Source organism: Lissotriton helveticus, chromosome 2_1, assembly GCF_964261635.1.
Source record: "Lissotriton helveticus chromosome 2_1, aLisHel1.1, whole genome shotgun sequence".
In the NCBI taxonomy this organism is placed as follows: Eukaryota; Metazoa; Chordata; class Amphibia; order Caudata; family Salamandridae; genus Lissotriton; species Lissotriton helveticus.
Genome location: NC_136059.1, coordinates 1,997,111,458 through 1,997,131,020, shown reverse-complemented (window position 1 = coordinate 1,997,131,020; position 19,563 = coordinate 1,997,111,458). Strand labels below are relative to the sequence as shown.

Genomic DNA, 19,563 nt, shown 5'->3' with positions numbered 1-19,563 from the left:
ACAGTAGCAGACAGTTTTTGAATGCAGTATTTAAAAGAGGAAGCCTTGGTAATTCATTTGCGAAGCAGTGATGTCCAGGGCTGAAGGCAACATAGTGCCTCTGTCTGTGGCTCAAAGGAGGGCCACTTAGACTAGAAATGTGGACAAAGAACGACAGATAGGAAAATTAGATCCCGCCAAACAGGTACAGGGTCCTAAATATATAAAGACAGCCAAATAATTTGAGAGGTTGGCTCATCCCTTTAACAAATCATAAAGCTATCAGAAGCTGGCAATACACAAAGCAGAGGTACCGCTGAAAAACAACAAAGCAGACTGCGTTTTAACACTTAAACATTGCATTGCACTCTGCTGCACCTAGATGTGAACACACACCAAAGAACTCATGAAGGCAGTTGAGCACAGACGAAGCATGGACAATAGTGGCCTTCACTGAGGTATACACTCACTTGTTCAAACACAAGCAACTTAACCAAGACTCTTACCTTGATGACTTGCACCTTGAACACAGCCGAAGCATGGAAAATAGTAGCCTTCACTGAGGTATACATTCACTCATTCACACACAAACAACTTACCTTGATGACTTGCACCTGCCTTTGTTAAGCATTGAGGATAGAGAACTTCGCTAGCTCTGGATAATGCCTGGAGAGCTTAAGTCTGCCAGTAAATCCCTGGGCAACATCTAAGCCAAGGGGTTGGATGGGTTTTGGGGTGCTTTTTTTTTTTTTTACAAATCTTTCCAAGAGGTATAGGCAGTGCCTCTGGGATTACTATACAGGTACATTCTGGTTATGAGGGTGGGACACACTATGGTGGAATCAACACTTTCTTCAAAGCATAAGCAGGGTACAAATTGCACATCTTGTGTTTTGCGAACTGATCAATTGTCCTACTGACCAATAATTCAACAATCATTTCCTATATTTTTGACTATCACCAGGAAGAGATTCTATTGAAAGGGATATAACTATAAGGTAGGGCTTAGAAAGAGTAGGTGTAAGCTAGAAAACGCACTAAGGTGCATAAGTGTATTGACATAGCAAACACAAAACGAATCGCTTTTTCAACTAACTCGATGTTTAAAACGCTTTTGACAGAGTATACTGCACCTTCTTAATCCTCAGAATGGGTTTTGGTTCATGCATCTTGAAACAAAACTAATAGTGACGAATTATTGCAACTCATAATCTAGGATGAAAGTTAATAATACGTTCTGAGCTAAAATATATTTGATGCACAGTAGTAGACGGGTTTGTCCTGAATCTCCACTGGTACTTGCACCTGCAATGGGATCTCTGGCCCTTAAGATGTGGTAAAATAAAAAATTGACAGCACCCAGATTAATGAAGACAACCACAAATTAGCTGTGTAGGCTGAGATCGGCAAGATGCACAGCGTGGCGGTGTCACTGTCCGCCATGGTGGAACTGCTTGCTGGCCATCGTAATTCTCAGGCTTCAAACTGAATTAAGACAAATTGAGGGGACTAAATGTTTCAAAGACAACAGAGATGATGAAAGGCCAGGGAAATAATTTTGATTGCCTGGGAAGCACAGAATGTGGTTTACCTGTGAATGTCCTTAATTGTCTCCTTCTGAATTCATTAGTGACATTCCATGCCACCTCTTCTCTCTTACCTGTTCAAAGACTTGTGTAAAATGGGAAAGCTAGAGGTGCCCTGGCTAGAGAGAGGACTGTGCTTAAATTAACTTTCTATACGATATTGTGATGTAATCCTTGTTGTCACTCCGGATAAAGCCTTTAAGCAAACTCAACACTGTATAATATGGTCTAGTAAGCCAAGAGGATTGCTAATCTGATTCTCTTTGGGGCAGGAAGAAGTCATGAAAGGTGATTGGTAGCACTATAAAGATAAGCATTGGTGGCTAATTTAAGGACGGCCTTGGTAGTTAACCTAGAGAGAAAGGGGTCTGACATCACCTAACATGTCTGATATGGATGTCAAGGTGGCTTAGAATGGTCCCATACAAGCTGCTGCTGTTTATATACACCATCTTGCATTGTTTATAGATGGCTTTTACAAAGCATAAGGTCACATCATCCCAATCTCCTCTAGCACCACAAATAATTATTTTTGTATTTTCTCTGGAAAATGGGGGGGGGGGATCTTCAACTGCAAAGCAGTAGGCCTTGAGTGTTACAACTGCTTTATAAAGAAGGAACACTCTACAATTTTCAAGAATCAAAAGAGAGGGAGAAGTTGAAGTTCCACTCAACTTCCCTTAAATGAACATGCAAAATCAAAAGGAGTGGAAGAGTTGTGTTGAGACCGGGGGAGGGGACGGTGGCAACACCAACATTGTTGTGAGACCCTCAACTGTGTTGTTCCACCAAAGGAATGTCTTCCGTCCGTTGGCATACTTAGACACTGATCGTTACCTCATCAGGTCTTTTTCTCACCCAGGAGGGATTGTCTCTTGAATCTGAGACCAAATGGGAACCACCATGTGAGGAAAAAGTCAAAAAATACCTTCTAGCTTTAGAAAGGACACATTTTATTAAATTTATCAAAGGTAGAGGTATGATTAAAAAATGTGAGATGTGAAAAGAGGGGTATTAGGTGTCTCTCACATCTATCTCTGGAAGAACCAGGTCAACATGTTTCAGCCAACTTTGCGCCCTATGGGTCAATGTCTCTCGTCAGAGCCAAAAGGTTCTTTTATAGGATCCCTTCATGAAGTCAAATTAAATCAAATGGGACACTTTCCCTCTTACACAATAATGGAATAGTCCATTAATTAGATTCTTAGGTGAATACCTCAACTGAAACTACCTTCGAATAGCCTTCGATGCATGAGGCCGACTCAAGGCTACTTAAAGCTTCAGAAATAGTTGAAGAGACTCAGAAGCAACCCTACGAACATGGCTGGAAATGCGACCTGGAGATGAAACTAACAGAACTGGCACGTCATTCTATTTAGAAATGATTGCATAAATCATCCCCCTTTGTCCTGAATAAGGACAATAAGGAGTTGTGCACTGTTAAATTTCGAGTCCTGGACTCCAGCTAAGTAAGGTGAGGTTTATCCTGGCACGCAACTACTTGAAATGCATGCTGCATATATTGTGGTCATGTGACAAAGCCCAATTATTTTGGAAGGAGATGCAATCTCACATAAAAGATAACACAAGGATAGAAATTTGAATTCACCCTAAGTAAATTTGCTGGAGCCCTTAGATAACAAGGCTACTTATGATTAGTACCACGCTAGCGCTTGGGTGTGGAGCGTTTTTGCACTATTGAGGACGTTTTTAAAAATTGTGCGTCTTTAACCTGTGGGTTATTTTACAAACTGTAAAGTGTATTTTAAAATTGCTGTTACCTTTGCCAGGCATAGCGCTGACTCCCCGGTCCACCGCAGCTATCTGATGCTGATTGAGTGGAGGGAGAAAGAGCGCTCCTACTTCCTGCTTGTCCCTCGGCGGGCGGCCATCTTTAGAGGGTGACGCTCTAGTCTTCCCTCACCTCCCAATCTACTTATTCGCTGCCCCCTCGCGCAGCGGGAGCGCCTTCATAGCGCCTAAGAGGCGCCAAAGAGAAGCCAGTCTGCGCCAGTCCGCGTCCTGACGCGTTTGGCGTGTACTGGCCTGGATTTACATCATGGTAGGTACTCACTCCTACGACTCTTCTTTGCTTCTCTCCTTACGCCCTCCCATCAAGTCGCCCTGTAAACACTCATTTTTTCCAACTAACACTGATTATCATTGTAAGGTCTGCAACTGGCGTCCCCTTCCTTTACTCTGCAGTCATCTGTCCTTTGGACACAAATGGAGAATGTTTCTCCTTAATTGTCGGTCTTTACCGAAACACTTCACCCAATTGTACATGTTGATTGAAGAACTTAACCCTGATGCCCTGTTTTTAACAGAAACCTGGCTTCAGCTAGATAAAGACCCTACGGTAGTATGGGTCACTCCCCAAGGGTATACACTAAAACGATCAGACCGCCAGACTGGGAGAGGTGGTGGACTGGCTATTATATACAGGGACGGTTACAAGTGCCGCGTCACTCCCACCACCACACCAGTTTGTGAGAGTCTCCACTTCTCGCTAGAACTTTCTCCCACTACTACCTTCTCGGGCATCCTAGCATACCGCCCACCCGGCCCCCTTAATAATTTTATTACCAAGATAACAGATCTTGTCGCAAGTGTCGTCTTGACCTCCCCCAATCTCACTTTGCTTGGCGATATTAATCTACATTTAGACGACCCCTACAATTCATCGGCTAACAATCTCTGTTCCAACCTGCAAGCCATGGATTTATGCCAGAAGGGCTTTCATGCTACGCACAACAAAGGTCATCTTCTTGACCACATTTACAGTAACATAGATAACTTCCTGGTGGAGACCCCAATTCCTCTACCCTGGACCGATCATTTTTTAATTCCCTTCTCCTGGGGTACTAACCCCCCCATCTCCTCTCAGAATCTTACCAAGCATCGAGGTAGGAAATGGCCCTCTCTTCCCTTGCCTGACTGGGAAGTGGCCCTCGCCAAAAATCCACCTGCAAGGGCAACCAATCCTAGTAAGGCTACTAATAATTTCAATCATTGGATTTCCAGTACCCTCGACCAGGTCCTTCCCGAACATGCCTGCAACACTATAAGAAGACCTAAAGTTGCCCCATGGTATACTCCTGCCCTTAGATTCAGGAAATTAACCTGCCGAAAACTTGAGAGAGCCTGGAGGCAGGACTATTCTCAACATAGGAAAGCTGAGTATAGGGCTGCCATAAAAATTTACAAAATGGAGATGAAAACAGCACAAGCTCTTTTTTATGAAGGGAAAATTAATGCGGCGGCGAATGCCCCCAGGGAAATCTTTACAATCGTTAAATCCCTTATTTCGCCTCCGGCTGAGCGTCCATCTGTTGAAGCCGCTCAAAACCGTTGTAATGATCTGGCCGTCTTTTTTTCTCAAAAGATTCAGGCCATTTACTCCTCATTTAACAACACTACGGACGATCCTAAATCCCTCATCACCTCTGATCCCTCTGTTCCTTGTAAGCTAGAGGATATCCCACTTCTCGACATCCCTGGACTAGACAAACTGATCTCTAAGATCACCTCTGGCTCTCCCAACGACCCAGCACCTCCTCAGACCCTCATCAAGGTCTTGGACGTCGTCCGTCCAGTCATCTTAGACGTCCTTAACGCGTCCATTTCTTCCAAATCTGTTCCACCATCTTGGAAATGTGCGATGGTGAAGGCTTTGTTAAAAAAACCCAACCTTGACCAGAGTAACTGGGCAAACTATCGCCCCATCTCTCTTCTTCCGTGGCTGAGCAAATTGCTTGAGAGGCACGTGAATAACATCCTGATGGACTATTTCGAGTCCAATAGCCTATTGCGTGCCTCTCAGACAGGTTTCCGTCCTCAGCACGGAACCGAAACCGCCCTCCTTGCGGTAACGGAAGAAGCGAGAGCCGTGCTGGATCGGGGAGGAAGGGTCGCCATCATTCTACTAGACCTTAGCGCCGCGTTCGACACGGTTAACCATGCCACATTATTACATCGTTTGGCGGGCATGGGCGTGTCGGGCGCGGCCCTAGAATGGCTGACATCCTTCCTGGATGAGCGTTTTTTTCAAGTCTTTGAGGGTGAAGCGGTGTCTCCCAAACACCCACTTAGGTGCGGGGTCCCCCAGGGCTCTTCCCTAAGTCCCACCCTTTTTAATGCCTACATGGAACCTCTAGACAGGATAGTCCATCCCTTTGGTGTGCGTATTGTCACCTACGCGGACGATACCCAACTGGTGGTCTCTTTAGACCACTCTGAGGGATCGTCCCTCACCTTAGGCCCCTGTCTAGAAGCTGTCGCCAGATGGATGCAATCTTCTTGCTTAAAGCTTAATGGGGAGAAGACAGACATCTTATTGGGCAACCCTTCTCCCTCTGCCCTTGCATCCATCTGGCCACCATGTTTAGGCCCCCCCCCGTCCCCAAGTCCCAGATAAAGAGCCTTGGGATCTGGCTCGATAGAGCACTTGATTTTTCGGTCCAGGCTACTAAGACGGCCGCCACCTGTTTTGGGCTAATGAGGATGCTGCGGAGGGTGCTCCCTTTGCTCCCATTCCAGGCGAGGAGGGTCATGGTCCAGGCCCTGATTCTCTCCCGCCTGGACTATGGGAATGCTCTTTATATGGGAGTCCCGACCTCCGTTACTCAGAAGCTCCAGGTCACACAAAACAGTGCGGCGCGCCTACTCTACAACATCCCCCGCTGGCAGTCAGCTAAGAACGCCCTAAGGGAACTCCATTGGCTCCGTGTGGTGGCAAGAGTGCAATTTAAAGCCATGTGTATTTTACACAAATCGTTCCATCGAACGGGCCCTGTAATTTTACACCCCATGGTCACGCCATATGTCCCGTCCCCTTCGCTCTTGCACCCTCCAGCTGGCAACGTCCGTTAAAATCAAGAAAGCTCGTTGGGGAGGCCGCTCTTTCTCTCATACGGCGGCGAGACTTTGGAACTCCCTCCCGCTTTCTCTTCGGGAACACAACAACCACATGTCCTTCAGGAAGGCCCTGAAAACGCACCTGTTTGCTAACAACTGCTAATCTACCCCAAGCCCGCATTAAGTAATCATTCGCAAGCGCTGCGAGGCCTCCGGGTAGCTATGCGCTATACAAGTGCAATTTTCATTTCATTCATTCATTCATTCATTTCATTCATACACTGTCCATACCGATAAGTGTGTTAATCATACATCTATCGCTGGCTTTTAAACTGACCATAGCAGATACATTAATTCTTTGGAAAAATCATCAATGTAAATGTGAGGGAATAATATTGCTAGCATGGAGAAAATCGTTTTGGAAATATAAATAGATTTCCCGGAAAAAACATAATGAGAATACTAATCTAAGTTATGCATTGAATAAGTTGCGCTCTTCAAATCTTTTTTAAAATTGTAGATGTTAGTTTGTATTGCGCATATTTGCGACATAAAACAAACTAGATTGAATGTGTATTCGCTTAAAATATCTGTAATAAACATTCACATTTTACATATAAACATACTGTATTCTAATGGCATGGTGATGATTATCACCACAGTAATTAGCACTAACCAATGAATTTCTTGCAATAGTTTAACAAATGATTCTTAAGGTCCGCTAATTTTTTTGGGGGAACAATAGGCTACTTCCTATTTTCTGGTACATTGTTTCAAACATACACCGCCCAACTGTCCAGCAGGTATTACAAAATAAACTGATCCCACTGGGCCACACTTTAAACATAGATGTACCATAGTCTAGAAAAAACATTATTAAACTTAGCAAGATGAAAACGATAACTTACACCTTAGGACGCCCTCCAACAACTGCAGTCAGCCCAGGAGCTAGAAAGAGAAAACATGTCAAGAGGAAATTTGAATTACTTGACTGTAGTACACATATCACAAACTATATTTTGTTTTTGTTTATTTGTTGAAAGCGAGCCTACTTTACCATTGTGAAGCATGACTGATCATAGGTTGGAATGTGTTAAATACAAAAAATCTCTTGACAACACTAGCATTACAACTTGAAGCATGGCTACTTCCGCTTGGCTGTATGGTAGCAGTGCTTAGATGATGGCATGATACTAAACGAGGAGTCTTTAGTTCTTTTCTCAAGGACCGCAGGCAGTGTGATCAGTGTAAGGAGGTTAAGAGCGAGTTAAGGAGAGAGGTTAGGACAGTGTGTCAGTATTTTGGTGGATGAGGCAAAAAGAATAAGTTACTTAAGTTCAGTAACATTCTTACTGGCAGAGGCTCTATCTAGCAGCAGAGTACTCACCTTTTGAGTATTCCCCAGGCGTCAGACTGGATCTGGAAACTTTTCCATAGTACCTCAGTGCCTGGAAGGTGGTGCTATGAGCCTCCATACTGATGCCACTCTGCTCTGGAAGTGACCAGCGGGGTCTATACTGGCGTCATTTCAGTGCGCTGGTGTCCACTGCTTTCAAGACTGTCCGCACCACAAGACATGGAGCTCCAAAGAAATTAATGGACCAGTGTGTCCAGTGTGCAGATTCCTAGACTTGTGATCTTATTAAAAGGTAGAATCCAATCAAAAAGCGACGAGCGGGCAGGATGGGGGCGGGTGGTATGGGAGGAATCTGCAGGTAAACAGAATCTTAACCAGAAAGAGAATTACCAAAAATAAGTAAATTATTCTTGTGAAAGAGGCTTCTAGCCGTAGATTCCTCACCTTTTCAATAGACACCAAAGCAGTACCTTATGGTAGGTGGGCTGCAAATGGACTCAAACCAGAAAGTCCTGCAGATCCGAGTAGGCATAGTGCTGTTCTCAGTGGACTTGACTGTCCAGACAATAGTGCTCTGAGAACGTATGAAAGGATGCACATGTAGCCTGGCAGATGTCTAGGGCAGGGACTCCGCATGCTAACACAGTGGAAGCAGCTTTGGCCCTGGTGGAATGGGCTTGCAGTCCTCCTGGAGGCTGCTTCTTTGCTAGTGCATAGCAGACATTAATGCAGAGCACTATCCAGAGTGAGATGGTATGCTTCTACATAGACTTGCCTTTTTTTGCTCTGGCAACCCCCAAAAAGAGCTGCTTGTCCACCCAGTGGTCCTGGGTGAGATCTATGTACAACCTGTGCTCTCTCTTGGGGTCCAAGTGATGGAGCCTCTCCTCTTTAGAAGGGTTAGGTGGAGCATACAACGCCGGCAAGCTGATGGTTTGACTGACGTGGAATAGCGTTACAATGTTTGAAAATAAAGATGTCCTAGCTCCCAGAATCAGCTTATCAGGGACGAAAATGGTGTATGGTGGATGAAAAAAAAGAGCCAGAGCTCACTCAGAAGCCATGCTGCAGTGATGGGAACTAGAAACACTGTTTTGGTAGTGAGGAGATGTAGGAAACAGCTGTGAAGTGGCTGAAATGGAGTACACATTAAATAGGTGAGGACGAGATTGAGGTCCCTTTGGGGCATCACAAAATGAGAAGGGGGAAACAAATGCTGCAGTCCTTTCAAAAACCTCATCACAACTGGTGATTTAAACAATGAGGGCTGATCAGGCAATTGGAGGAAGTCCAAAAGATAATCTTTAACAGTGCTCAAAGCAAGGCCTTGCTGGGCAAGGGATACAACAAGCTAAAGAACATCAGACAATGGGGTCTGGAGAGGGTCAATTTGGAGTGTGACATACCAAACCTCAAACTTTGCTCAGCGACAGGCATATACAGTCTTTGATGGTCGTCTGGTGCCAAGATGAAACCAACTACTTCCAGATGAGAACAAAGGCATTCAGCTGGTACCATTCAATCTCCATGCATGAAGGTGGAGATTGTGAAACACAAAAAGAGAGAATTCCCTTTTCAAAGAGATCGAGATATAAACGAGATGAAAATACAAGTGGTTATTCAAACCTTCCTCAAACTTAGATCATGTGGTACAAGTACTCATAATGACACAAACGAAAAACTCCCAATATTTTAACAATAAAGAAGAAATAGGGAAAGAACACACCAAATTAGTCTACACGTTGCGAAGATACAGTTTCGCGATACAGTTTCGCAATACAGTTTCGCCTCACATTCCCATATGGCCTTTGGGTTCATCAAAGCAGTTTCCGCAGGTCTTGAAATCATGACCCAACCCAAGACGCCACAGGCATATCTCACAGGGATGCGTCACAAACATCTGCTTGTGACAGTCTTTACAGAGTTTAAAACATATCATCTCAGGGGGCACACTGGAAATTGAGAGGGGAAATCAAGGTAAGGGTCTCTGAGAGACAAAAGCAGCTCCAGGTCCACTTCTGGTGGCACAGAAAGAAAGGAACTGGTATCAGTGTGGAGGAGTGGCACAATTGTAGTCTCCGCACGCCACTTCAGGAGTGGAACAGTGTCAGCGTGGAGCCTCACGTCACTCAGTGATACTATGGAAAAGTTTTTGGATCCAGTCTGATGCCTAAGGTATATTAAAAAGGTGAAGATTCTGCAGCTAAAAGTCTGCCCAGAAATAATTTTTTCCAAGTCCTCTCATGTATGCATTTTGACATCTCTAGATGGTCGAGGTCATTTCCTTGAGTTCCACAGCTTCCTTCAGATACAATATCTCAGCAAGATACTTGTTGAACAGTGCTAGTGGCATTTGCCTGGAGCCTGTCCACAATCTCCAACTGCCCTTCAGAGGGTTCAGGGTTGTGTTGCTCCAACTCCTGAATAATGCTGGAGCCTACACCACATTGGTTCACCGCCATAGTGACAGCAACTGCTGTTTAAAACTACACATGTGACGGCCAAAGTGTTCCTGATGAATTGGTGGCTACCCCAGACACATAGTGGAAATGCTTGCATAATGAAAGTACCTGGGGGATACAACCCGGGGACTCTAATTGACCTAATGTGTGGAGTGATACAAAGGCTAATCCACATGAGCACCACACAACTATGTGTACCTGGGGGGCATACATTCATGACATCCCAGTTGCTTTTGATGCTAATAGACAAAGCATGTGGTAAGATACATGGAGTCCCTGTATGTTATGCAAGACAGTGTATTCTCCAGGAGTCTTAAAAATGGACAGAGAAACACAGAACAAAATATGTCCCTCCCAGCCCCTCCCTATTTTGAAGGGCCGGAGAGATAAAGTACACTTAAGATTATGTTTCTTGAATATGCATATATCTATGAAAGTTCAAGAAAGCTATAGTGCATATGTATGCACATACTTATACATGCATATATAAACACCATAGGTTCTTACACATCTCAGCAGTACCAGAAAGCGACACATGGTAGAGAAAGTAAAACCAGAGTGAGCTTGATGGTGTAGGTCAGGGACCCATGTCCTGATTATTGCCAAGGATAGTTTATTGGCTTTTACTTAGTGGCAGAATCATGTCGACCTTAGTAATGGTAGAGAAGGAAATCTTTCTATGGACTGTTTTATTCCTACCTATTGGGGACACTAATAAAGTATATTAAACCACCAAAAGGTATTTTAATTTTAGTTTTCCTTTGGTCCAATTATCGTTTCCATTCAGAAGGTGGCATAGTGATTTTCTCTGAGTCTCAGAGTATTCCCACTAGTTGGGGAGCCCACCTATCTCATATATCTTCAATTGACACATATGAGAAGCCCAACAATGAAGTATGACTCTTTCGGGTGTTTGAGCGCCCAGCATCCTTTTAAGTGTTGAACCATCTAAATCCACACTCACACCCAGTGCACAGACCAAGACATTGCTGGAGGCAAGAGACTGTTTGTACCCTCGGGGTGACAAATGCAAAAACAACAGTTGATGGAGAGAATGCAGAACAATGTCATACATTCACCCCAGTACAGAGATCTTGGCCTAAATCCATCGTTTTTTGCTCACCATGCCATTCCAATTTGAACCCAGCCATATGCAAATCAGTCTTGACCCTGTGCCCCATGGGAATAGTCCAGCCTGAACTGCCACAGGGTCAAGACTGAGCTCTGGAGGTGTGCTGCCTCCACTGCCATCACGTGTGTGACAACCAGGGGCACTGGTGAGGCCAAAGGGAGCACAGAGAAGTAGAAATGCTCACAACCTACTGTGAACTGCAGTTAACACCTGTGAGCTTGCTGGACAAGGATTTGGAAATATACATCCTGCAAGTCCAACACTACAATTAAGCCTCCAGGGCAGAAGGATTCTGAGCCACGATAAGCATTTCCAATTTCTCTTTCCGAAGAAAGGGATTGAGAGGGAAGAGGCCTCCGTCCTTTTCCAGGACAGGAAAGTAGTGGGGAAAACAACAATCTCCCACTTCTGGTACTGGCAGCCTCTCGAAGGCTCCCTTGGCCAAGCAATTAGGCTGGTATTGCAGACACCTATGGGCAAAAGAACTGTTGCTGTGGTCAGGAAGCCAGAGAGAGGCTCAAGGATCTGGTGGTGACCCGTCTTACCCAAAAAATGCTTGTGTGCCGTGTCAGTTTTGACGCCAAATAGGCGAAAACCAAGTAGATCTCAACCAGGCATGACCACAAAGTGCCACTGTAGAAGCCATGCCTCTGCCTAGGGAGTCTGTGGTTTCCAGTCCTGACCATTCACCAATGCTTGGTTCAGGATGCCATATTGGTTCAAGAGATATGTGGTGTTTACCAAGTCGAGCTTGTGGAAGAGAAGATTTACTTCTCAAAAGTATCCAGCCTGTTGGATTCCTAGTTATGGTTCATCAACCAGGTATAGCTTGGCTCCATGTCTTGGCACACCTATCCCACTTAGGGTGACACACTACAGTATACAGAAATGTGATGGATGGAGTGCTTGAATACAACACGCTCCAAGTTAGTGGTAGAAACAGGTGTGAAAACCATGGGGGATTCCAGAAAGCTCTACATTTCTGAAAAGTCAGCAACATTCTGAATTCAGCAATGGATCATTTGTGCAGATCCCTGAAGGTTTTCTTAAAGACATTAACTATTGAAATAAAACATGTTAAAAATAAGTAGTAAAAAACGGGAACAGCCATTACAATGCGGTTTTTAATCACGCGTTGTCATTACATCGCATGCGTTACAACGCATGCGATGTTACAACGCGTGGTGAAAACCACGCATACCATTACATCGCATGTGCTTTTACAACACATGCAATGTAATGTGTAATGGCGGCGGCGGCTATCCAAGTCGCTGTGAGGAAACTGAGGCTGTTTCCTCACAACGACGTGCACCAAGTAGGAAGGAGGAAGCAGGAACTGGGAGCAGAGACGGCGACGCCGGAGAGGAGAGAGGTAAGTGAGAGGAGTTGGCCTAACGGCTAGGGCGCTCGACCTCGGACCTGGGGAACTGGGTTCGAGTCTCGGTAACGACGCCAAAGCCTCCTGTGATTCTGGGCAAATCACTTAATCTCCCCGTGCCTAAAATGAAAGTGTGTCCTCATGTAACGTAACTGGAAAATATGTAAAGCGCTCTGATACCTGATTCGGTTCGGGTCTAGTTCGCGCTATATAAAACTCTGCAAAGTTGGGGGGTGGGGGGGGTTACTTTTGTAGGGTTTAGGGTAGTGCAAAAGTAGTGTTTTTATGTTGTTTTGTGTGGGTTTTTATAATGTTTTAGTGTTTTTGTGTTGTGTAGTGTAGTGTAGTTTTGTAGTGTTTGATTAGTGTAGTGTATTAGGGTTTAGGGTGGTGTAGTAGTGTTTATGTAGTGTAGTGTTTTAGGGTTTAGGGTAGTGTAGTAGTGTTTGTGTGGTGTAGTGTTTTAGTGTTTAGGGTAGTGTAGTAGTGTTTGTGTAGTATAGTGTTATTGAGTTTAGTGTAGAGTTTGTGTAGTGTAGTGTTTTAGGGTTTAGGGTAGTGTTGTAGTGTTTGAGTAGTGTAGTATTGTAGGGGTTAGGGTAGTGTAGTGTTTTAGGGTTTAGGGTAGTGTAGTAGTGTTTGTGTAGTGTAGTGTTTCAGGGGTTAGGGTAGTGTAGTGTTTTAGGGTTTAGGATAGTGTAGTAGTGTTTGTGTAGTGTAGTGTTTTAGGGTTTAGGGTAGTGTTGTAGTGTTTGAGTAGTGTAGTATTGTAGGGGTTAGGGTAGTGTAGTGTTTTAGGGTTTAGGATAGTGTAATAGTGTTTGTGTAGTGTTGTGTTTTAGGGTTTAGGGTAGTGCAGTATTGTTTGTGTAGTGTTTTAGGGTTTAGGGTAGTGTTATAGTGTTTGTGGAGTGTAGTGTTTTAGGGTAGTGTAGTAGCGTTTATGTAGTGTGGTTTTTTAGGGTAGTGTAGTGTTTTTGGGTAGTGTAGTAGTGTTTGTGTAGTGTAGTGTTTTAGGGTTTAGGGTAGTCTAGTGTTTTAGGGTTTAGGGTAGTGTAGTAGTGTTTGTGTAGTGTAGTGTTTTAAGGTTTAGGGTAGTGTTGTAGTGTTTGTGTAGTGTAGTGTTTTAGGGTTTAGGGTAGTGTAGTGTTTTAGGGTTTGGGGTAGTGTAGTAGTGTTTGTGTAGTGTAGTGTTTTAGGGTTTAGGGTAGTCTAGTGTTTTAGGGTTTAGGGTAGTGTAGTATTGGTTGTGTAGTGTGGTGTTTTAGGGTTTAGGGTAGTGTAGTAGTGTATGTAGTGTAGTGTTTTAGGGTTTAGGGTAGTGTTGTACTGCGTGTTTAGTGTAGTGTTTTAGGGTTTAGTGTAATGTAGTAGTGTTTATGTAGTGTAGTACTTTAGGGTTTAGGGTACTGTTGTTGAGTTTGTGTAGTGTATTGTTTTAGGGTTTAGGGTAGTGTTGTAGTGTAGTGTTTTAGTGTAGTGTCGTGGGGTCGTGCAGGGTAGTGTAGTGTTATTGTAGGGAGAGGATGGGGCGGGGGAGGGTTGTGTAGGGGTAGGGTAGTCACTTACCTTGCAAACTTTCACCACGAGTATAGCTTTACCACGCATGCCGTTGCGTTGTAATGGCATGCGTGGTAAAGTATAGTTGTGGTAAAAATTTGCGTTGTAATGGTATGTTGTTGTCATTGACATTGCGTAGTAGTACCCGCGTTGTAAAGGCATCTGTGGTATTAATATGCGAAGTAATGACATACATCCGAAAGAGCAGCCATTAGTGACAATGTTTTCATTGTCATGATAGCAGATTAAAAAAAGAAATATACTGTTACGTCCACTAGACCCTTCTATGTCGTGGGGACATATAGGGTTTGTGGTTTCTCCAAGAACCCGAGGTATCAAGGGCTAACAAATGAGCGGCACCTTACAATGGTTTCTCATTGTGTACGGAGTGCAGAGCAATTCATATGGCAAAATATAAAGAGTGATAAATAAGTATAAAGGAAGCATAAGCATTTCTGAAACGTACACCAGAGACTGAGATTAGGAGCAGTGGTTATTTGTACATCTCTGAATATATGGGTACCACCATGTGATTCAGAGGGCAATTTGCAATATTTTTTTCTTTAACACTGGTTTACATTAGGAGTCACAAATGCAGAAACATCCAAATGGTAATAACACGTTTTACTATTCTAAATTCACGTACATCTCCCCGATAAAAACGTTACCCACTTTTGTGGCTGATCCTTGTGTCTGCGACTCAAAACACCCCGAAATTTTATCAAGAGACATGTTTGACCCAGCAGAATACACTTAAAAAAAAAAATTGGAATGTGTGAAGTTGCGGATTTTGGGCCATAGCTCCGCCGGCACCTAGGGAAACCTGCCAAACAGACACATTTCTAAAAAATAAATCCCCAGGGAAGCCTAGTGTGTCTCTCACCAAGATTTGTTAACCAGAAATCATTGTGTTAGACCTGTCCTCCTTGGCGTGGTTTCCCCTGTCTTTTTGCTTCTACCGCCTGAATGTCTGACGTTATGCTGGAATTTGTTTTTGCTAATTTCTGAACTTTAGCACTAATCATCAGTGATAAAGTACCTAAAGTGCAAGTGCTCAATGTGTAAATTATAATTGATTTTCTATGATTGGCATATTTGATTTACTGGTAAGTCCCTAGCATTGTGTGTACCCATGGCCAGTAAATCAAATGCTACTAGTGGGCCTGCAGCACTGATTGTGCCACCCATATGAGTAGACTTGCAACCATGTCTCAGGCCTGCCACTGTAATGTCTGCAAGTGCAGTTGTTAACTACCATTTCGACCTGGCAAGTGCACCCACTTGCCACGCCAAAACCTTCCCTTTTATTACATATAGGGAACCCCTAAGGTGGGCCCAAGAAAGCCCCATGGGTAGGGTGCAGTGTGTGTGAAAGGTATGACAGACATGTACTGGTGTGTTTTACATGTCCTGATAGTGAAATACTGCTAATTTCGTTTTTCACTATTGTAAGGACTATCTCTCCTAAAGGTTATCATTGGAGCTGCATTGTAACCCTTCACAAGTGTAGCTTTTAATTGGGAAAAGAAAGATTTGGAGTTTGGGTTCCCTGAACGTAGGATTTAAAAACACATCTTTCTGTGAAGGTTTTTTTAATTTGTGTTTGAAAATAAGAATTTTAGAAAATGGTCATTTTCCTGCTTTACCATCCTGTGCCTGTGCCTCTGCCTGCCAGTGGGATACACGTCTGGCTTAGACTGACAGTTGGGCTGTTTGTGCATTCACTCTAGACAGTCACACAAAGGGAGGTGAGATGTGCCCTGTATATCCTTATTGCCCATCACCAGATGGGCCTTACTGAGCTAGAGTGGTGGGAGGAGTTGTCACTGAACCTGAATAGGGCTGCGCCTGTCCACTTACAATGCTGTCTTCACCCCCCTGTAGTGTGTCTGGACACAGGTCAGGGCAATGTAGGATTTGTACACTACAAAGACTCTCCTTAGAAGTATGCCTACTTCCAAGGCAGAAAGGGATACAAGTATTGAGCCTGAAACCACACAGTTTTAGAACTCTTCTGGACTAAGAGGAGATTCTGCCAAGAAGAAGAGTTGGAGAAGCTGTCAGAGGGTAACTGCCACTCTGCTTGTTGCTTTACTGCGCTGGCATACTGCTTACTGCTTCTGTCTTGGAGAGTAAAAAGACTCGACTTTGCTTTTGTATCCTGCTTTCCAAGGTTTTCCAAGACACTGTGTGTGCTTGTCTCCTGTTAGGAAGTCTCAGGGACATCAAAGACTTCCCCTGGAGCCCCTAAACTCCTCTGCTGGGAGTTCTGACCTGCCAAGTAGTGCTAATTTCAGTTCTGGGCCCTTGAAGGTGGTGTCACTGCAAAAGGAAGAAGAAAATTCATGCGGCGACCATCAGCACCTGTTTTTCCCGCTGCAAGCTTGCAGTGCGCTTAAAAATCAAACGCATCGCTGCGGCCGAAGTATCGACGCAAGGCCTGTTCCCGTGGCTCCAAGATCACTGCAGCCCAGGTCCCGAGCACAGTGTCTCCAATTACCAAGACACCCACTTTGTGTGTGGCTGAAAAACCATTGCATCACCATGCTCAGGCCGAAGGGTCGACACAGCGCCTGTTCGCAGCTTGGAGAAATGATGCAGCTCCTGTTTCACTGCTGCTGCATCGACCCCAGCGCGTTGGATTTTCCACATATCACACCTGTGCACCAAGTCTGCATCGAAGTTGGGATTCAGTTAGGAACTGATGCTGCATGTCCAGAGAAACGACATCACGTCCCCTCACAGGAAGAAACCCATGCATCACCTTCTCCCACATTAAGGAACAGACTCCTCAACTACCCTGAGAGTAAGGAACCGACTAATCAGCTTCCCTGAGAGTAAGGAACCTAAGTATCGCTTTATTTTCCTGGCGCCTCACCTCCCCTGCGCCTATTTTTATCTTTGATTTTGACCCATTCCCAGGAACTTTGTGCTAAAAGTGCTGCATCCATAGTTTAATACAGACTGAAATATTTTAAACCTTTTAAACATGATATCTTTATTTGTGTATGTTGGATTTTTGTTATTCGTGTCTTGTTTGATTTAGATAAAGATTGGGTATTTTTCTAAACTGGTGTGGTGTCCGTTTGTAGTGTTTTCACTATGTTACTGTGTGCTTTATGTACACATGCTTTACACATTGGCTCTGAGATAAGGCTGACTGCTTGTGCCAACCAATCAAAAGGGTGAGCAGGGGTTTTCTTAGCTGTGTAATACCCTTACCCTGACTAGAGGGAAGGGTCTCTACTTGGATAGAGTACAAGCCACTGCCAACTAGAGACCCCCCCCCCTTCCTAACACATTGCAATCCTCAAACTTTGGCTAGAAACGCACGTTTCTTCATATTTCTATAAGAGAAGGTTCTGAAAACTGCGGAAAGCCACTGCTAACCTAACTCCATCAGCGTTCCCCACATCGCCCAATACAAATTACCTAATTTGTGTTGATGGGCTTAACACCCACAACAGAAAAGGGCACAAAACTTAACATAAACAGATCACATTTTCCACTCAATTGTGTCATGTGGGTAGCTGTGGATTTTGGGCCCTATCTCAGCCGGCACCTAGGGAAACCTACCAAACCCACACATTTCTTAAACCTAGACATCCGGGGTAGTCCAATATGGTGTGGTTCATTTGAATCCATTTATGTTTTCTTACCAACAATACCCTGCAAACCTCGAAGTTTGCCTCAAATTTAACATTTTCCTTGCATTTCTGTGATAAAAGTCGATAGGGATCTGCAAAAATCCTACCAGCCAACAATCCACCACTTGTCCCGATAAAAACCCTAACCTACTTGTGTGGCAGGGCCTAGTGCCCACTACAGTAATGGACCAAACTAGGCTCAATGAGAGTCCTAAAGAAGCCAGACCTCAAAATTGAAAAAAGGAAACCCTCAGGTGTGAGCACCTGAGTGTCCTTTAAAGCTCTCCCCGGGGAGGAGCTTGGCGGGCATCCGTGATGGCCGCTTGAGCACAGCGCTCTCCGGACCCTCGCCGCTCCCGGCGATTTATCCTGACTAGATCCTGATTTCTTGTAAGAATTCAAGTAGAGGACGTTTGGCTGATTACCCTGGCACTTTTCGGAATTTGCTTTGGATCTCGTACTCCTGAGCTACGGTGGTCTGAACTTTTGGGCTCCGCCCTTGAGGTGCGCCCGGGACGGGGTGCAGATCTGTGGCCGTCCTGGAATTGAACAACAACGGCAGGAGATCTGGCCTTGTGAGACCCCCTTCCTGAGTTTCGGTTTCGATTCTGTCTCGACCTGTGCCACGAGTGTGCGTATCGCGCTTGGCTGAGACTTGGAGACAGTTCGGACACGGGGCTTTCCTCTTGTCTATTTGCTGGTTTGGTGACCTCCTCCCGAGTTGAGCCCTTCTTTTTGGTGTACTTTTGATCCTGAGTTTTGGGTGTTTGGCCCGTCGACCCTGGTGGCTTGTCCTGTGCCGCATCTTCAAAATGGCGGGCAGAGGGGACAGAGAAACGCGCAAGACGAAAACACCTCTGCGCGGAGCGCCGGTTCAGACGAACGTCATGGACCGTTATACTCAATCTAAGGGGTCCCCCGGAGCTGCCCTACCTGGCCACAGTACGGCCTCTGAACGAATTTTGGAAGAGTCGGCGGAGCCTTCCCTACAGGATATCATGGGCGCCATCTCGGGAGTGAGGGAATCCACCGGCCTTCAGTACGAGGCCTTGGCCCACAAACTTGACACCGTGGCCATTGAGGTGAATCTGATTCGTGCTGATCTCGGCAAGACGAATGAGAGGGTGCAGTCATTGGATATTAAATCATCTAGCCTCACGAAAGACGTCTCGGAGCTCCAGACAGAGGTTGGGAATCTTCGTCGGGTGAACGACTACATGACCCGACGCCTGGAGGATTTTGAAAACAGGGCACGTCGCTGCAATGTTCGCCTGGTTGGTGTACCGGAAAACCCTGAACCCCACTCTGTTGATCTCCTGGTTGAGGGTCTGATTTTAAACCATCTTGCCCCCTCCGGGCTTACCAAATTTTTCACGGTTGAACGCGCACATCGTGTCCCGGGGGGCAAAGTTAAGCCGGGTGCTCCGCCAAGGCCTATTGTGGCTAAACTGTTTCATTATAGGGATCGGGACGCTATCCTGCAGGCCTCACGGGTGAAGGGCCCGGTGGCCTTCGAGAATGCCACAGTGAACTTCTACCCGGACTTCTCCCAACAGGTTCAAAGACAACGGATGGAGTTTCGTGGTGCTAAGAAACGTCTTCGAG

At 45.0% G+C, this 19,563-nt stretch overlaps 1 protein-coding gene across 1 annotated transcript in view; it reads right to left on the bottom strand.

Annotated features, from left to right (window-relative positions):
- LOC144819000 (uncharacterized) overlaps positions 1-19,563 on the bottom strand; it is a 752,739-nt gene that overhangs the window by 219,054 nt on the left and 514,122 nt on the right. Inside the window, exon 14 of the mRNA XM_078676962.1 lies at positions 7,331-7,370. Within this exon, the coding sequence (XP_078533088.1) occupies positions 7,331-7,370 (40 nt within the window). The remainder of the gene's footprint in view (positions 1-7,330; positions 7,371-19,563) is intronic.